Source organism: Zonotrichia albicollis, chromosome 19, assembly GCF_047830755.1.
Source record: "Zonotrichia albicollis isolate bZonAlb1 chromosome 19, bZonAlb1.hap1, whole genome shotgun sequence".
NCBI classification, from domain to species: domain Eukaryota; kingdom Metazoa; phylum Chordata; class Aves; order Passeriformes; family Passerellidae; genus Zonotrichia; species Zonotrichia albicollis.
In genome coordinates, this window is record NC_133837.1 from 12458182 (window position 1) to 12476352 (window position 18171).

Genomic DNA, 18171 nt, shown 5'->3' on the forward strand with positions numbered 1-18171 from the left:
TGTGCAGGGTGTGACTGCAGCCCCAACACGGAAAAAAATCATTTTCCAGCATTTTTGGCAGATCAAAGAGGTGCCTGCCTGTGCTGAGGCTTTTAGAGGAATATAAACAGAGAGTCAGGGTTTGTTTGGGGCAGCACAGAAGCTCCCAGAAAAGGATGTACCCTTCAGCAGCACTGCCTGCCCCTTGTTCCCATGGATTATTCTGGGGCCTGGCTGGAGCCTGCAGGCTGCTGGAGAACCAGCACTGGCCCCAAAAGCTCCCTCCTGCACCAAACTGGGGTCCCAGGAACCAAACACAGGGAGCTCAACACACAAATTCCTCCTGAATGGCACCTGGAGCAAATCCCACCACAAAAAAATCACTGAGAGCTCAACACCCAAATCTCACCTCACATAGAAGAGTTTGACCCCCAAATCCCAGCCCAAACATCACCCAAAGCACAACCCCCTGACCCCTTCTTAAACATCAACCAGAGCCCAACACTCAAATTCCTCCTCAAATGTCACTTGGAGGACAATATCCAAATCCCACCATAGAAAAGTCACTGAGAGTTTGACCCCCAAATCCCACTCCAAACATCACCCAGAGATTGACCCCCAAATTCCTCCTCAAACCTCAGCCAGAGTTCAACACCCAAATTCCTCCTCAAAACATCAGTTTTGTTGGTGCAAAAAAACCTCAGAGTTTGACCCCCAAATCCCACCCCAAACATCACCCAGAGCTCAACACCCAAATTCCTCCTGAATGTCACTTGGAGCACAATATCCAAATGCCAGCACAAAAAAATCACTCAGAGCTCAACCCCCAAACCCCTCCTCAAACCTCAACCACAGCTCAACACCCAAATTCCTCCTCAAAACATCGCTCAGAGCTTGACCCCCAAATCCCATCCCAAACATCACCCAGGGAAAAATAATAGGAAAAAAAATAACAGGAAAAAAATAACAGGGAAAAAATAACAGGAAAAAAAAATCACAGGGAAAAAAAATAACAGGGAAAAAAATAACAGGGAAAAAAATAACAGGGAAAAAAATAACAGGGGAAAAAAATAACAGGGGAAAAAAATAACAGGGAAAAAAAATAATAGGGAAAAAAAATAATAGGGAAAAAAATAATAGGGAAAAAATAACAGGGAAAAAAAATAACAGGGAAAAAAATAACAGGGAAAAAATAACAGGAAAAAAATAACAGGGAAAAAAAATAACAGGGAAAATAAAAATAAAGGAAAATCAAAATTTAAAAAATCCAAATAACACCAGGGGTGACACAGCACGTGGTGCCAACACGTGGCCCAGCCGAGGTGCTGCTGGCAGCACACAGAGCTAATTCCCAGAGCCTCCCTGACCTCCCAGCTCCCTGTTTGAGGATTAACTCAGGGCCAGGAGCAGCAGCAGCACGCTCGGTGTCATTACATGCACCAGGTCCTGTGAGCAAACGAGCTCCTGCTCCCTCCCCAGAGCTCCTCAAAGAGCTCCCAGCAGATGAAGGGCTCGGCTGAATCATCTGAGGCAGAAATTTTACACATCCCAGTTAATTTAATCAGCTCATTTCCTCAGCTCACGTCTCCCAGCCTTGGCAGGGAGCAGCCTCTGATGGGAGAGGGATCAGACACGGAGAGGCTCTGAGGGAAGGCAGGAAAAACCACTCCAAAGCACTTGAAAAGGAGAGTGGGATTTATCAGGGGCTGCTAAGGAAGCAGGCAGCACCAGGCTGGGGTGATGAGGGTGGGGATGGGGATGGGGTGGGTGCTGCTGCCCCTGAGCAGCCCCAGAGCCTCCTCCTGCCATTCCCAAACATTCCTGCCATTCCCACAGGATTCTGCCTTCCCAAATGTTCCTGCCATTCCCAAATTGTTCCTGCCATCCCCAAACGTTCCTACCATTCCCAAACGTTCCTGCCATTCCCAAACATTCCTGTCATCCCCAAACGTTCCTGCCATTCCCACAGGATTCTGCCTTCCTAAATGTTCCTGCCATTCCCAAACGTTCCTGCCATTCCCAAACATTCCTGTCATCCCCAAACGTTCCTACCATTCCCAAACGTTCCTGCCATTCCCAAACGTTCCTGTCATCCCCAAACATTCCTGCCATTCCCAAACGTTCCTACCATTCCCAAATGTGCCTGCCATTCCCACAGGATTTTGCCTTCCCAAATGTTCCTGCCATTCCCAAATTGTTCCTGCCATTCCCAAACGTTCCTGCCATTCCCACAGGATTCTGCCTTCCCAAAAGTTCCTACCATTCCCAAACGTTCCTGCCATTCCCAAACGTTCCTGCCATTCCCAAATCCTCCTGCCATTCCCAAACATTCCTGTCACCATCCCAGCACCCCCCCAGCTGTGCCCCCTGCCCAGCATTTCTCCCCATTCATGGATTTCATCTCTGGGAATTCCTTTCCATCCTCCCTTCCCAATATCCCACCCGTCCCTGCCCTCTGGCAGTTTAAAGCTCCTTCTCCCTGCACACCATTCCTAGAAGGAATTCCTCCAGTCTCAGGCTGCATTTGCTGCTCAGCAGCTCCCATTTATCTCTGATATAAATCCACATCTGGAGAGGCACAGCTGGATTTGCCACCCTCATCCCACCTTCCCCACTCTGGGGCTGGCACACAGCTGGGACAAGGGGCCCCTCTCAGAGCTGGGGAAATAAAACAAGGAATCGATTTCTGAGGAAAATAAATAAAGTGCTCCTTTGTTCTCAGCCCTTGGACTCACAAAATCAATGGCAGCTCCCTGTGGAGGCACAAACAGATTGGATTTTAGCCTGTTCTCCAGGAATAACCAGAGCACGAGGCCCCTGGAGGAACCACACAGCACCAGGCCGGGCTGATGAGGGTGGGGATGGGGATGGGGTGGGTGCTGCTGCCCCTGAGCAGCCCCAGAGCCTTCTCCTGCCATTCCCAAACGTTCCTGCCATTCCCAAACATTCCTGCCATTCCCAAATCCTCCTGCCACTCCCAAATGTTCCTGCCACCATCCCAGCACCCCCAGGAACACCTGCACTCCCCCAGCTGTGCCCCCTGCCCAGCATTTCACCCCATTCATGGATTTAATCCATTTATTGCCACCTTATCTCACCTTCACCATGCCCTTCCCTGGTGGGATTTTTATTTTATTATAAAAATGAAAGTAGAAAAAAAAAAAGTAAAATAAAAATAAAAGGTGATTCCTCTGAAGGAACCACACACCCTGAAGGAACCACACAGCACCAGGCTGGGCTGATGAGGATGAGGATGGGGATGGGGTGGGTGCTGCTGCCCCTGGGCAGCCCCAGAGCTTTATCCTGCCATTCCCAAACATTCCTGCCATTCCCAAATTGTTCCTGCCATTCCCAAACGTTCCTGTCACCATCCCAGCACCCCCAGGAACACCTGCACACACCCCAGCCGTGCCCCCTGCCCAGCATTTCTCCCCATTTAAATCCATAAATAGATTTAATCCATTTATTCCCAGCTCACCTCCCCCATGCCCTTCCCTGGTGGTATTGTCACTTATTATAAAAATAAAAGTAAAAAAAAAAAAAAGAAAAAAAGTAAAATAAAAATGAAAGGTGGTTTCCTTGAAGGAACCACATAAACTCCCCTGATCCACAAGGGATCCCATCCCAGCAGAACTGTGGGGTTTCTGCACACAAACTGCATTTCAAAGGGATTTTAGGGTGGGAGGAGACCAGGAGAGCCTGGAGAGGAGCCCGTGGTGGGATCCCATCCCTGAGTCCCCACAGAAGGGTTGGATCCCAAAAAATCCCACAGGGATTGAGCAGGAGATTCCTCATCTCCCACTGGGGAAACCTGCAGCAGGAAAACACCATTCCATATAAAGCATGGATCTGAGCCATGGGCTCTGTGGCACGAGGAGCTGGGCTCTTTTCCCTCCTCAGCATCCAAATGGATGTTCCTGAGCCCGAGGTGGGAATGCAGGCATGACTCAGCTGCTGGGAGCACGCACGGAACAGAATCCTCCTCGTTCCGTTTCCCTGTGTGCTCCCATGAAGGATCCCTCCAAAAGTGCCTTTCCATGGAAAAAACCTCCCACTCTGCTCCTCTGCTCCCTGCTCAGGGCGTGTGACAGCCCCACTGCCAGGGAGCAGGGAATGATGGAGATCCTGCAGGGACTGGGCACAGCCAAGACCCCTGAGCCACCCCAGTGCCCAGGGGAAGTGCTGAGATCCACCTGGGAAGGGATGGAACCGTGGCAAGGGCTGGAGGGAACCTTTGAGCTCATCCCATTCCATCCCACAGCCACGGGGAAGGGATTTTCCCCTATCCCAGGTTGCTCTGAGCCCCATTTCAAACAAAACCAAAATAATCCCCCAAATTGCCTCTTCCTGGGGTGGGACTCCAGGAGCTGCCCCCATTCCCACCCCAGAGAGGGATTCTGGCTGGAAAAAGCCCCACAACCATTTCCAGGATGGATTTGAAATCTCAGCATCCCCTGTAATCCCCTCCATTCTTTCTGGGAAAAGCTCCACAACCATTTCCAGGATGGATTTGAAATCCCTGACTGGAAAAAGCCCCAAAATCACTTTCAGGATGGATTTGAATTCCCAGCCCCTCCTGTAATCCATTCTGGCTGGGAAAAGCCCCACAACCATTTCCAGCATGGATTTAAAATCTCAGCATCCCCTGTAATCCCCTCCATTCTGACAGGAAAATGCCCCAGAACATTTCCAGGATGGATTTAAAATCCCAGCACCTCCTGTCATCCCCTCCATTCTTTCTGAGAAAAGCTCCACAACCATTTCCAGGATAAATCTGAAATCCCAGCACCTCCTGTAATCCTTTCTATTCTGGCTGGAAAAAGCCTCAGAACATTTCCAGGATAAATCTGAAATCTCAGCACCTCCTGTGATCCCCTCCATTCTTTCTGAGAAAAGCCCCACAACCATTTCCAGGATGGATTTGAAATCTCAGCATCCCCTGTAATCCTTTCTATTCTGACAGGAAAATGCCCCAGAACCAGGATCAATCTGAAACCCCAGCACCTCCTGTAATTCTTTCTATTCTGGCTGGAAAAAGCCCTACAAGCGTTTCCAGGATGGATTTGAAATCCCAGCACCTCCTATGATCCCCTCCATTCTTCCTGAGAAAAGTCCCACAACCATTTCCAGGATAAATCTGAAATCCCTGACTGGAAAAAGCCCCAAAATCACTTTCAGGATGGATTTAAAACCCCAGCACCTCCTGTAATCCTTTCTATTCTGCTGGAAAGAAACCCAGAACCAGGATAAATTTGAAATCCCAGCATCTTCTGTAATCCCCTCCATTCTGACAGGAAAATGCCCCAGAACATTTCCAGGATGGATTTAAAATCCCAGCATCTCCTGTGATCCCCTCCATTCTTTCTGAGAAAAGCCCCAGAACCATTTCCAGGATGGATTTAAAATCCCAGCCCCTCCTGTGATCCCCTCCATTCTTTCTGGGAAAAGCTCCACAACCATTTCCAGGATAAATTTGAAATCCCTGCCTGGAAAAAGCCCCGGAACCATTTCCAGGATGGATTTGAAATCCCAGCCCCTCCTGTCATCCCCTCCATTCTTTCTGGGAAAAGCCCCAGAACATTTCCAGGATGGATTTGAAATCCCTGCCTGGAAAAAGCCCCCAAATCACTTCCAGGATGGATCTGAATTCCCAGCCCCTCCCGTGATCCCCTCCCAGCCCCTGCTTCAAAGGGAAGCAACGCCGCCCCCTTGGCAGCCAAACAAATAAATAAGCCCCGTTTTAATTACACTTAATTGGCAATTCAGGCCGACTTTCAGGCAGCTCACACCATCTGCTGCCACACACCCACGGCAGCCTTTGAAGGGGAGAAATCCCAGCTCCGCTGCCCCTCTGGGGTTGGGGTTTTATCGCCGAGCATCACCCAGGAGGGTGGAATTGGGGCTGGGGGTGAGCCCGGAGCTGCTGCAGGATCTGCTCAGCCCTGGGCCCTGCTGATAACGCGGGCTCACAGATAAGGAGCTTGGCTTGGAGCTGGCAAACAGTTACAGATGCGAAAAAAGCAGCGGGGCGTGGAAAATCGAAATCGAAATAAATCAAAAGTAAAAATAAAAATAAAAGTAAAAAGTGAAAAAAAAAACCAAGTAAAATAAAAAGAACAGGGGAAAAAAACAGGGAAAATATCAGGAAAAAAATAAAAGGAAAAGGAAAAGGAAAAGAAAAAGAAAAGAAAAAATAAAATTAAAAATAACAGGGAAAATGATAGGAAAGTAACAGGAAAATTAAAAGGAAAAATAATAGGAAAATTAAAAGGAAAAATAATAGGGGAAAATAGCAGGAAAAATAAAAGGAAAGTTAAAAGGAAAAATAACGGGAAAATTAAAAGGAAAAATAATAGGGGAAAATAGCAGGAAAAATAAAAGGAAAATTAAAAGGAAAAATAACGGGAAAATTAAAAGGAAAAATAAAGGGAAAATAAAAGGAAAAAAACCAGGAAAAATAACAGGAAAAGTAAAAGGAAATTTGAAAGGAAAAATAACGGGAAAATTAAAAGGAAAAATAACAGGAAAAGAAAAGGGAAAATAAAAGGAAAAAAACCAGGAAAAATAACAGGAAAAGTAAAAGGAAATTTGAAAGGAAAAATAACGGGAAAATTAAAAGGAAAAATAACAGGAAAAATAACAGGAAAAATAACAGGAAAAATAACAGGAAAAATAACAGGAAAAATAACAGGAAAAATAACAGGAAAATTAAAAGGGAAAATAACAGGAAAAATAACAATAAAGGAAAAATCAAAACAAAAATCAAAATTTAAAAAAAAATCAAAATAAAACCCCCCAACCCCATTACATTAAAGCATAATTAAAGTGAACCCCCCAGCCCCACTGATTTCAGGAGCAATCAAGCACAAATCCATGAGCCCCACTGAATTAAAGAGCAATTAGACTCCAACCCCCCCAGCCCCACTGAATTAAAGAGCGATTGTGATGCAAACCCCCCAGCCCCAGCGATTCAAAGGGCAATCACGATCCAAACCCGGCTTTTAGCTCAGCAATCAATATCTGTATCTGGGAGAGCTTCCTGTGGCAGGGGCAGGAACGGAAGCATTGATTTTGACGGCAGAGGCATATTCCATCATCCTGTGCCATATCCCACGGGCTGGGCACAGAGGGGAGGCCTGGCCATGGACAGCGGGCTCAGGACACCCAGAGCTGCCGGGAGAATGAAGGGGTGGGAATGGAAACCAGGCGGGAAGGAAAACACAGCACAGATCTGAGCAGAGCGGCCACTCGGGGAGGGGAAAGCTGCTCCTGCAGGGGGGAAAGGATCCCAGATCCTGCAGGGGGAAAAGGATCCCAGATCCTGTAGGGGGGAAAAGAGATCCCAGATCCTGCAGATGGAAAAAGGATCTGGGAAAGGATCCCAAGATCCTGCAGGAGGGAAAAGGATCCCAGATCCTGCAGGGGGGAAAGGATCCCAAAATCCTGCAGGGGGGAAAAGAGATCCCAGATCCTGCAGGGGGGAAAAGGATCTCAAAACCCTGCAGGGGGGAAAAGGATTCCAGATCCTGCAGATGGAAAAGGGATCCCAGATCTTGCAGGGGGGAAAAGGATCTCAAAATCCTGCAGGAGGGAAAAGGGATCCCAAAATCCTGAAGAGGGAAAAGGGATCCCAAAATCCTGAAGAGGGAAAAGGATCCCAGATCCTGCATGAGTGGAAAAGGATCCCAGACCCTGTTAGAGGGGGAAAAGGATCTCAGCTCCTGCAGGAGGGAAAAGGATCCCAAAATCCTGCAGATGGAAAAAGGATCCCAGATCCTGCAGGGGGGAAAAGGATCCCAAAATCCTGCATGAAAGAAAAGGGGTCCCAGATCCTGTAGGAGGGAAAAGGATCCCAAAATCCTGAAGAGGGAAAAGGGTCCCAGATCCTGCAGATGGAAAAGGGATCCCAGATCCTGCAGGAGGGAAAAGGATCCCAAAATCCTGCAGGGGGGAAAAGGATCCCAGATCCTGCATGATCCCAGACACTGTTAGAGGGGGAAAAGGGATCCCAGATTCTGCAGATGGAAAAAATATCTCAGATTTTGCAGGAGGGAAAAGAGATCCCAGATCCTGCATGAGGGAAAAGGGTCCCAGATCTTGTAGGAGAGAGAAAAGGATCCCAACTCCTGCAGATGCAAAAAGGATCTCTGCTCCTGCAAATGGAAAAATTATCCCAATTCCTACAGATGGAAAAAGGATCCCAGATCCTGCAGATGGAAAAAGCCCAGGCTATAAAAGCCAAGCAGGAGCCCAGGCTGCCAGGGATGCTCAATAAACATTTGAAGCACTTCAGGAAGGCGCTGGGATGGTTAAAAACTGGGCAACAGCCCCTTTTAAACTCATTTTTACTCCTTTTCAAGCAGGAGCTTCATGTTATATAAGCTACAAGGGCTTAATGAACCTTTTGGATGCACTCATGAGGCTCTGGCTCAATGACCCCAATCAATCCCCAGGGTTTGGATCCATCATTTCTCCCTCACAGCCTCTGCTTCTGCTCAGGGAAGGAGGAGGAAATCCACAGGCTGCTCCTGTGAGAGAGCTGGGCAGGGTTTCCCTCAGGGTTTCCCTTCTTTTTTAAAAGAAACAGAGAAAAATGGCAATTTTTTGGCTCTAAGGACAAGCCCCACTGATGTGCTGCCACCAGCATCTGTGCCAAGCCCAAAATTCAGCTCCTGCCCTCTCTCTGTGCTGGTTCCCAAGGGTTTTTGGTCTCCTCTTTATCTCCCCAGCTCACTGAGAAAAGGAGATTTTGCATGAGCAGCTTCTGCCTCCCCTCCTGTGCAGGCCCAGGGGTAGCCCTGGTGCATGGAGACTTCCTTTGGAGGGGAAAAATAAGGAAAAAACCAGCAAAGAATGAGCCCTGGTGCATGGAAACCTCCTTTAGAGGGGAAAAATAAGGAAAAAATAGCAAAGAATGGGTTTAGGAAGGGGTGATGCTGCTGCAAGGGGCCCAAATCCCCACCTGGGCCTCAGATGTGATGCAGTAGCTCCAATTTAAAGAGAAAAAAAAAACATAATTTCTACGTGCTGAGGTTTGTGTGCAGGTCTTCCAGAGCTCCCAGCTCGTTTTAGTAACGAGTTTAACAAAATTTCATTTCTCACAGAGGCTGCTGCCAGCACTGGGTGGTTCCTGCAGCGCTGAAATGCGTCTGGAGCTGCTCCTGAGCAGCCAGGCAGGGATGCCAGGGCAGCAGCTCCTAAATCACTGCCCTGCAAGCACCCAGTGAGTCATTCCAGCAGGGCCTGGCTGTGCCAGCACGGATTTCACACCCTGCTGCAGCCAGAGGCACCACAGGCACCAGGGAAATTCGAAATGATCCTGGGCAGCAACACCTCACACCGGCCCAGGGTGCTGCAGGCTGGGAATTCCATCCCAGCCCCTCCCCACACTCACAGGGATGGATTTTGCCCTCACAGGGAAAGATTTCACCCTTCCAGGGATGGGCTTTCCCCTCACAGGAATGGATTTTGTCCTCCCATGGATGGATTTTCCCCTCACAGGGGAGGATTTTGCCCTCACAGGGATGGATTTCACCCTTCCAGGGATGGGTTTTGCCCTCACAGGAATGGATTTTGTCCTCCCATTGATGGATTTCATCCTCCCATGGATGGATTCTGCCCTCCCACTAATGGATTTCTCCCTGCCAGGGATGGATTTTGTGCTCCAAGTGAAGGATTTTGCCCTCACAGGTACAAATTTTGTCCTCACAGGGACAGATTTTGCCCTCTCAGGGAAGGATCTTCACCCTCCAAGGGACCAATTTTGTCCCCACAGCAACAGATTTTACCCTCCCAGAGACAGATTTTGCCCTCCCAGAGAAGGATTTCATCCTCCCAAGGAAGGATTTTGCCTTCCCAGGGATGGATTTTGTCCTGCCAGGGACAAATTTTGCCCTCTCAGGGACAGATTTTGTCCTCCCATAAATAGATTTTGTCCTTACAGGGAAGGATTTCAGCCTTCCAAGGGCAGATTTTGGCCTCCCATGGATGGATTTTGCCTTCCAAGGGATGGATTTCACTCTCCCAGGGAAGGATTTCCCCTCACAGGAACGGATTTTTCCCTCTCAGGGATGGATTTCACCTTCACCGAGAAGGATTTTGCCGTCCCAGTGATGGATTTCACCCTTCAAGGGATGGATTTTGCCTTTCCAGGGAAGAATTTTGCCCTTCCAGGGAAGAATTTTGCCCTCACAGGGACAGATTTTGTCCTCCTAGGGACAGGTTTTGCCCTCCAAGGAAAGGACTTCACCCTCCCAGAGAAGGATTTTGCCCTCCCATTAATAGATTTTGCCTTCCAAGGGAAGAATTTCGTCCTCCCAAGGAAGGATTTCTCCTGCACACAAATCCCATCCCACTCCCTGTCACTCTGGAGCTGTTCCTCCCTGTCCTGTCCCTCCAGGCTCCTGTACAATCTCCTCCAGGAGCCCAACTCCCATCCCAGGCCCTGGGCTGACGCTGAGCAGCACAGATCCTGCTGTTCCTCATCCATTCCTTTGGATTTGAGCAATCCCTGCTGCCCTTCCCTTCCCTCCCTGGGCACCAAGGGGGCGTTTGGGGTTTTGCCCACCCTGCAGTGCCCTCCCAGCTGCAGGGCAGCAGAGCAGGGCCTTGAGCAGCCTCTCCCCCTCAGCGGCGGGGCTGGGCCGTGAATCAGCAGCAGGAGCTGTTCCATAGGCAGCTGCCCTGAGGCCCAGCTCGGGTTTCCTGGGCTCTGCTGCCTGGAAATCCTTTCTGGGAACGGCCCCAGAACAGAGCAGCGGGGTCAGGCCCGGCCTGCAGCCCTGCCTGACCCTGTGGGATCTCAGCACCTCAGGACTGAGGTGCCGGGCCACCGAGACCACCCTTGGGGGGCTCGGGAGTCCTGGAATGTTCCAGAAGTGTCTGGTGGCTGGACTTTGATCCTACACAGGAGACGACACCTGTATGAGGATAGGAGGATTGCACCGGGGTGAATGGTGAAGGGATTGGTTAATTAGAGAGTGAAACACAGGGTTTAGGATTTATGTACAGGGGGGTTTAGAGAAGTAAGATGGAGGAATTGGGGCGTGTCCTGTCCTTCTGCTTCTTCTTCTTCTCCTCCATCTTCTGTGGTGATGGTGGCACTTTGGGATTGGTCATTACTAAAAGTGCACCGAGCAATAAGAATAAATGGTATTGGGGAAAAATGATAAATATTGTACACGTAACAATGGGTATAAAGATAGGTGACCGCCCGGAGGGCAGCACAGTGTGCTCATGGCTGGCTGCTGAGCAGAGCTCTGTCGGGCCGAGAGAAAATCTTTTAGATAAACAATTAATAAACACCGAGACCGAGAAAAGAACTGAAGCCTCTTCTCGTACTTTGACACGCGGGCTGCTCCAAGGCCACCCCGGGCCTTTCCAGGCCCTTCAAACAGCCGAAAACCGGACATGACCCTGCCCTGGCATTTCCTCTGCACGGAACACCTGGGAAAGGCAGCGGGATGGGATGTCCGGGGGTTCAGGAGCAGCCAGGGCACTCCAGAGTGTCACAGACGCATTTTATGAAAAATCCTTTTGCCACATTTTATGAAAAATCACAGGATTTTTCTCCTTCCAGAAGCTGGGAATCCTCAGAGGAAAAGAAAAACAATAATTATCTGCTGCTGTGGAATGGAACGGGTGCGTCTGTGATTGGTCCATGTGGTTGTTTTTAATTAATGGCCAATCACCGTCAGCTGGCTTGGACTCTCTGAGAGGCACAAGATTTTATTATCATTTCCTTTCCTTTCCTTTCCTTTCCTTTCCTTCTCCTGATGAAATCCTTTCTTCTATTTTTTAGTATAGTCTTAATATATCATTTCCTTTTAATATAAAATATATCATAAAATAATAAACCAGCCTTCTGCAACGTGGAGTCAAGATTCTCATCTCTTCCCTCGTCCTGGGACCCCTGTGAACATCCAGCACACCAGAGGATTTCCACCAGTGGGAACAACCCCAGAGCTCCATCCCAGCCCAGCCTTTGCCTACCCAGAGCTCTCAGAGCCAAGGCTGGATTCTCTCTCCCTTGCAGTAATTAAAGCCTGGTGATTATCCCACTCATCAACCAGTCTAGACAGAGTTTTCAGTGCAATTCAGGGCAAATCCACTCATTCTGCATTTCCCAGGCGTGCACACACCTTAATCCAGGCAGCCAACAGGAACGGGCAGCTTTTAGCAACTCCCAAAAAATCTTTTTTCTATTCAGGACAGGCTGGAGAGGGGCTGGAGCAGAGCCCAGCAAACACAGGTGATGGAAAGCCAAAGGATTTGGGATGAAGGGCTGAAATTTTTACTTCACTTTCAATTAAATTTACGATTCCATCCATAAATTTATGCATCCAAATGGATTTAGGAGCTGAACCTTACAGGAAAACTAAAAATTTACCTGAGATACCTGAGATTCATCGGGAAAGTTGGCAGCCCTGTAACTCATCTAGCTCCCACATTTCCACCCTGGCTCCCACATTTCCACCCTGGCTCCCACATTTCCATCTCAATTCCCCAATTTCCATCCCAGCTCCCAAATTTCCATCCCAGCTCCCAAATTTCCATCCCAGCTCCCAAATTTCCCTTCTCAGCTCCCAAATTTCCCTTCTCAGCTCTTACATTTCCATCCCAGATCCCACATTTCCAATCTCAACTCCCAAATTTCCATCCCAGCTCCCACATTTCCCTTCTTAACTCTCACATTTCCATCCCAACTCTCACATTTCCTATCCCAGCTCCCACATTTCCATCCTAACACCCACATTTCCCATTTCAACTCCCACATTTCCCTTCTCAGCTCCCACATTTCCCTTCTTAACTCTCACATTTCCATCCCAACTCTCACATTTCCTATTTCAACTCTCACATTTCCATCTCAGCTCTTACATTTCCATCCCAGATCCCACATTTCCAATCTCAACTCCCAAATTTCCATCCCAACTCTCACATTTCCATCCTAACACCCACATTTCCCATTTCAACTCCCACATTTCCCTTCTCAGCTCCCACATTTCCCTTCTTAACTCTCACATTTCCATCTCAGCTCCCAAATTCCCATTCTAACTCCCTCATTTCCATCCCAGCTCCCACATTTCCCATCCTGACTCCCTCATTTCCATCTCAGCTCCCACATTTCCATCCCAATTCCCACATTTCCCACATTTTCCATCCCTGCTCTGCCCCCCATCTCTCCCCAGGCAGCACAAGGCAGCTGCTGCTTTGGGATTTTCCTTTGTTTTCACAGCTTCAGCGATTTAAAAAGATGTAAATATGAAGGAAGGGTCAATGATTCAACAGTGATTAAGCCTGAAATATTCCACTTAGTACCCATTAGACTTTGAAAACACCCATTATGTTCCCAGAGCCTCCCCAGAGCCAGGCCTGCAATAGCCAGCCCTGGGGAAAGCAGCTTTCCTGGAAAGCTGGGGGTATTTTGTGAAAATACCCAGTTTATTTCACCAGAAAGAAAGGAGAAAAAAAAAGGAAAAGACAATAAAAGAATTAATGTATTGTCCTTAACACCATTTCTCCAGAGAGAGGGGAAAAAAAGCAACAAAGCCTAATGGAAATTTTCTATTCCCAAAACCATTTGCACTGTTATTGTCTGCAATAACTAAAAGGAGATGAAAACATAAAAACCTCGAGCTGCTGAGAGCTGCAGGGCTGAGCACTTCTGCTTTGCCTTCCAAATAAAATTAAACTGTGCCTGAGATGGGAAGTTTCCACCTGCCAAAAACACCAAACCCCCCTGCAGCTGCCTCCCAAGGACTCAGAGGATGCAAAGCTCAGGAAAAATCCTCTCCATCCCTGCATGGAGCAGGAAAAATCCTCCCATCCCTCTGGAAAAAGCCGGGCTGCTGCTGAAACCCCGAGCATTTGCAGCATTTTTTAGGAAATGTGTAATTAAGCAATGTGGGTAAATAAAGGAGGCTGATTTAAGAGGGGAGCAGAGCAACTCCTTGCAAAAGGAAAAAAACAAAAAAATTCCTGCAAATCAATTTGCTCCCAGTTTAAAGCACCCGTGATGCTTTAAAGCACAATCTTGAGCAAATAATTAAGGAGAAATAAAATTAATTGGCTCAACTGCATTTCTGTCTCCTGGAGAGCTGTTGAGGGGAGGAAGAGCCGCTTGTGCTGTCTCAGGGGAGCTGTCCCAAACACCACCCCAAACACACCCTGGGGAAGCCCAAAGAGGAGCCCAAATTCATTTCATTCCTTCCTTAAAATCGGATTAAGGAAGAAAGAACTGCGTGTTCCACCCTCTGGATTCACCCCCAAAATGAGGGGGGACAGCTGGGACTGGGGGAGCCACAGGGACAGAGACAGAAATGGAAATGGAAACAACCCCAGGAGTGACAGAAATGGAAACAACCCCAGGGTTTCACTCCTGCAGCACAACAGAGAGCCTGAGAAATCAATAATTCATGGGGCAGACAGTGCGAGAGGGGAAGGAGAGGAAAAGGAGAAAGGAAAGGGAGAGGAAAGAAAAGGAAACAGGAAAAGGAGACAGGGAGAGGAAAAGAAAGAGGGAAAGGAAAAAGGAAAGGAAAAAGGAAAAGAAAGAGGGAAAGGAAAAAGGAAAGGAAAAAGGAAAGGAAAAAGGAAAGGAAAAAGGAAAGGAAAAAGGAAAGGAAAAAGGAAAGGAAAAAGGAAAGGAAAAAGGAAAGGAAAAAGGAAAGGAAAAAGGAAAGGAAAGGAAAGGAAAGGAAAGGAAAGGAAAGGAAAGGAAAGGAAAGGAAAGGAAAGGAAAGGAAAGGAAAGGAAAAAGGAAAAAGGAAAAAGGAAAAGGAAAGGAAAAAGGAAAAAGGAAAAAGGAAAAAGGAAAAAGGAAAAAGGAAAAAGGAAAAAGGAAAAAGGAAAAAGGAAAAAGGAAAAAGGAAAAAGGAAAAGGAAAGGAAAAAGGAAAAAGAAAAAAGGAAAAAGGAAAAAGGAAAAAGGAAAAAGGAAAAAGGAAAAAGGAAAAAGGAAAAAGGAAAAAGGAAAAAGGAAAAAGGAAAGGGCAGCAGGGGCTCTGTGCCTCGGGGTGGGATATGACAGGATGCTTGCCTGGCTGCAGCCCAGCTCTACCTATCCTGATGGCCAGCTCGCTGCTGCTGCTGCTCCCGAGATCCCAGCCAGGGCTCTGCTCCTGCTCCTGCTTCTCCTTCGGGGCTCTGTGCTCGCAGCTCAGGGCCAGGGCGGCGTGGGGAGCGCCAGGGAAGCCCTGCAAGGCAACACAGACAGGTCAGCACAGCCCAGAGCTGCCCCAGCCCCGGGCACTGATGGGGATGGGCCACAGCAGCTCCCAGCACTGCTCCAGGCTGGAAAGGCACCTGAAAGTCCACCCAGTGCCACCCCCTGCCATGGCAGGGACACATCTCACTGCTCAGGGTGCTCCAGGCCCCGTCCAAGCTGACCTGGGACAGTTCTAGAGATGGGGCAGCCACAGCTCCTGGGGAATCCCATCCCAGCCCCTCCACACACCCCAAAACCACCCCAGTACCTCAAAGCCTCCCAAAAACCTCAAAGCACAGCCCACAGCCTCAAAGCACAGCCCACAGCCAGGCTAAAAACACCCCCAGGGAGGGATGTCCACCTGGAATCACCCCCAGGAGCATCCATAGGGAGGGATGTCCAGGTGGGATCATCTGGAATCATCCCTAGGAGCACCAGCGGGGAGGGATGTGCAGGTGGGATCCCCTGGAATCACCTCCAGGGAGTCATATCCAGGTGGGATAAGGTGGGATCACCCCCAGGAGCATCCACAGAGAGGGATGTGCAGGTGGGATCAGGTGGAATCACCCCACGAGCACCTACAGGGAAGGATGTCCAGATGGGATCACCCCAGGAGCTCACACAGGAAGAGATGTGCAGGTGGGATCACCTGGAATCACCCCCAGGAGCATCCACAGGGAGTGATATCCAGGTGGGAACACCCCCAGGATCACCCCTATGGAGGGATGAGCAGGTGGGATCACCTGGGATCACCCCCAGGGAGCAATGTCCACCTGGAATCACCCCCAGGAGCATCCACAGGGAGTGATATCCAGGTGGGAACACCCCCAGGATCACCCCTATGGAGGGATGAGCAGGTGGGATCACCTGGGATCACCCCCAGGGAGCAATGTCCACCTGGAATCACCCCCAGGAGCATCCACAGGGAGGGATGTGCAGGTGGGATCCCCTGGAATCACCTCCAGGGAGTCATATCCAGGTGGGATCACCTGGGATCACCCCCAGGAGCACCTCCAGGGAGTCATATCCAGGTGGGATCACCTGGGATCACCCCAGGAGCAGCGAGGGTGCAGCCCTGGTGCCAGGCCAGCAGCACAAACCATCGCCCTGAGGCACAGCAGCAACAGGAGCTCCCTGGGGGGGTCACAGGGACCCAAACAAAGGTTAAAGATGAATAACTCAATCAGCTCCTCTCCCCTCATTTGCATAACGAGTCTGAGCAGGGCCATTAATACCAATGACAGATCCGCATTAGTTCAGCTGGGAGCTCTCACCTGCCCCGACCCAGCCTGAGGGGCTGGGACCCAATCGCCCAGCACTGGGAGAGACAGGAAAGGGAAAAAGGAGATTTCCAGCAAATCCTGGAGCTGAGAGCCAGGAGGGAAGGAGGAAATTTCCAGTAAATCCTGGAGCTGAGAGCCAGGAAAGGGAAAAAGGAGATTTCCAGTAAATCCTGGATGCTGAGAGCCAGGAAAGGGAAAAAGGAAATTTCCAGCAAAGCCTGGATGCTGAGAGCCAGGAAAGGGAAAAAGGAAATTTTCAGTAAATCCTGGAGCTGAGAGCCAGGAAAGGGAAAAAGGAAATTTCCAGCAAAGCCTGGATGCTGAGAGCCAGGAAAGGGAAAAAGGAAATTTCCAGTAAATCCTGGAGCTGAGAGCCAGGAGAGATGGAGGAAATTTCCAGTAAATCCTGGAGATGAGAGCCAGGAAAGGAAAAAAGAAAATTTCCAGCAAAGCCTGGATGCTGAGAGCCAGGAGGGAAGGAGGAAATTTCCAGCAAATCCTGGAGGTGAGAGCCAGGAAAGGAAAAAAGGAAATTTCCAGCAAATCCTAGAGCTGAGAGCCAGGAAAGGAAAAAAGGAAATTTCCAGTAAATCCTAGAGCTGAGAGCCAGGAAAGGGAAAAAGGAAATTTCCAGCAAAGCCTGGATACTGAGAGCTAGGAGGGATGGAGGAAATTTCCAGTAAATCCTGGATGCTGAGAGCCAGGAGAGATGGAGGAAATTTCCAGTAAATCCTGGAGCTGAGAGCCAGGAGAGATGGAGGAAATTTCCAGTAAATCCTGGATGCCAAGAGCCAGGAGAGAAGGAGGAAATTTCCAGTAAATCCTGGAGATGAGAGCCAGGAAAGGGAAAAAGGAAATTTCCAGCAAATCCTGGAGCTGAGAGCCAGGAGAGATGGAGGAAATTTCCAGTAAATCCTGGAGATGAGAGCCAGGAAAGGGAAAAAGGAAATTTCCAGCAAATCCTAGAGCTGAGAGCCAGGAAAGGAAAAAAGGAAATTTCCAGCAAATCCTAGAGCTGAGAGCCAGGAAAGGAAAACAGGAAATTTCCAGCAAAGCCTGGATGCTGAGAGCTAGGAGGGAAGGAGGAAATTTCCAGTAAATCCTGGAGATGAGAGCTAGGAAAGGAAAAAAGGAAATTTCCAGCAAATCCTGCAGCTGAGAGCCAGGAAAGGAGAAAAGGAAATTTCCAGTAAATCCTAGAGCTGAGAGCCAGGAAAGGAAAAAAGGAAATTTCCAGTAAATCCTGGAGATGAGAGCCAGGAGGGATGGAGGAAATTTCCAGTAAATCCTGGAGATGAGAGCCAGGAAAGAGATGGAGATTTCCCTTTCTGAAATGAGAATAAAACCTACAGCATAACTTTCTAACACAACACATATAATATTCATCTGAATATTTGCAAAAAGCCAATAACAAAAAACACATTTTTCACACCCCCAAAGCTGCACGGATCCAGAAATCCCAGCTGGATTTGGGAAGCTCAGGTGGATCTGGTGCCCTCCCTGGGGTTGGGGACAATCTGTGCCAATCTTGGTGCCCTCCCTGGGGTTGGGGACAATCTGTGCCAATCCTGGTGCCCTCTCTGGGATTGGGGACAATCTGTGCCAAGGGGACAATCTGTGCCAATCCTGGTGCCCTCCCTGGGATTGGGGACAATCTGTGCCAATCCTGGTGCCCTCTCTGGGATTGGGGACAATCTGTGCCAAT

At 48.9% G+C, this 18171-nt stretch overlaps 1 protein-coding gene across 3 annotated transcripts in view; it reads right to left on the reverse strand.

The window, feature by feature from the left end:
* SLC39A11 (solute carrier family 39 member 11) overlaps nt 1–18171 on the reverse strand; it is an 86017-nt gene that overhangs the window by 36492 nt on the left and 31354 nt on the right. For 2 of the 3 annotated variants that reach the window (XM_074554815.1, XM_074554816.1), the window contains one exon: nt 15016–15172. In XM_074554815.1, coding sequence (XP_074410916.1) covers nt 15016–15172 — 157 coding nt within the window. The remainder of the gene's footprint in view (nt 1–15015; nt 15173–18171) is intronic. The other variant, XM_074554817.1, reaches the window with a different exon arrangement.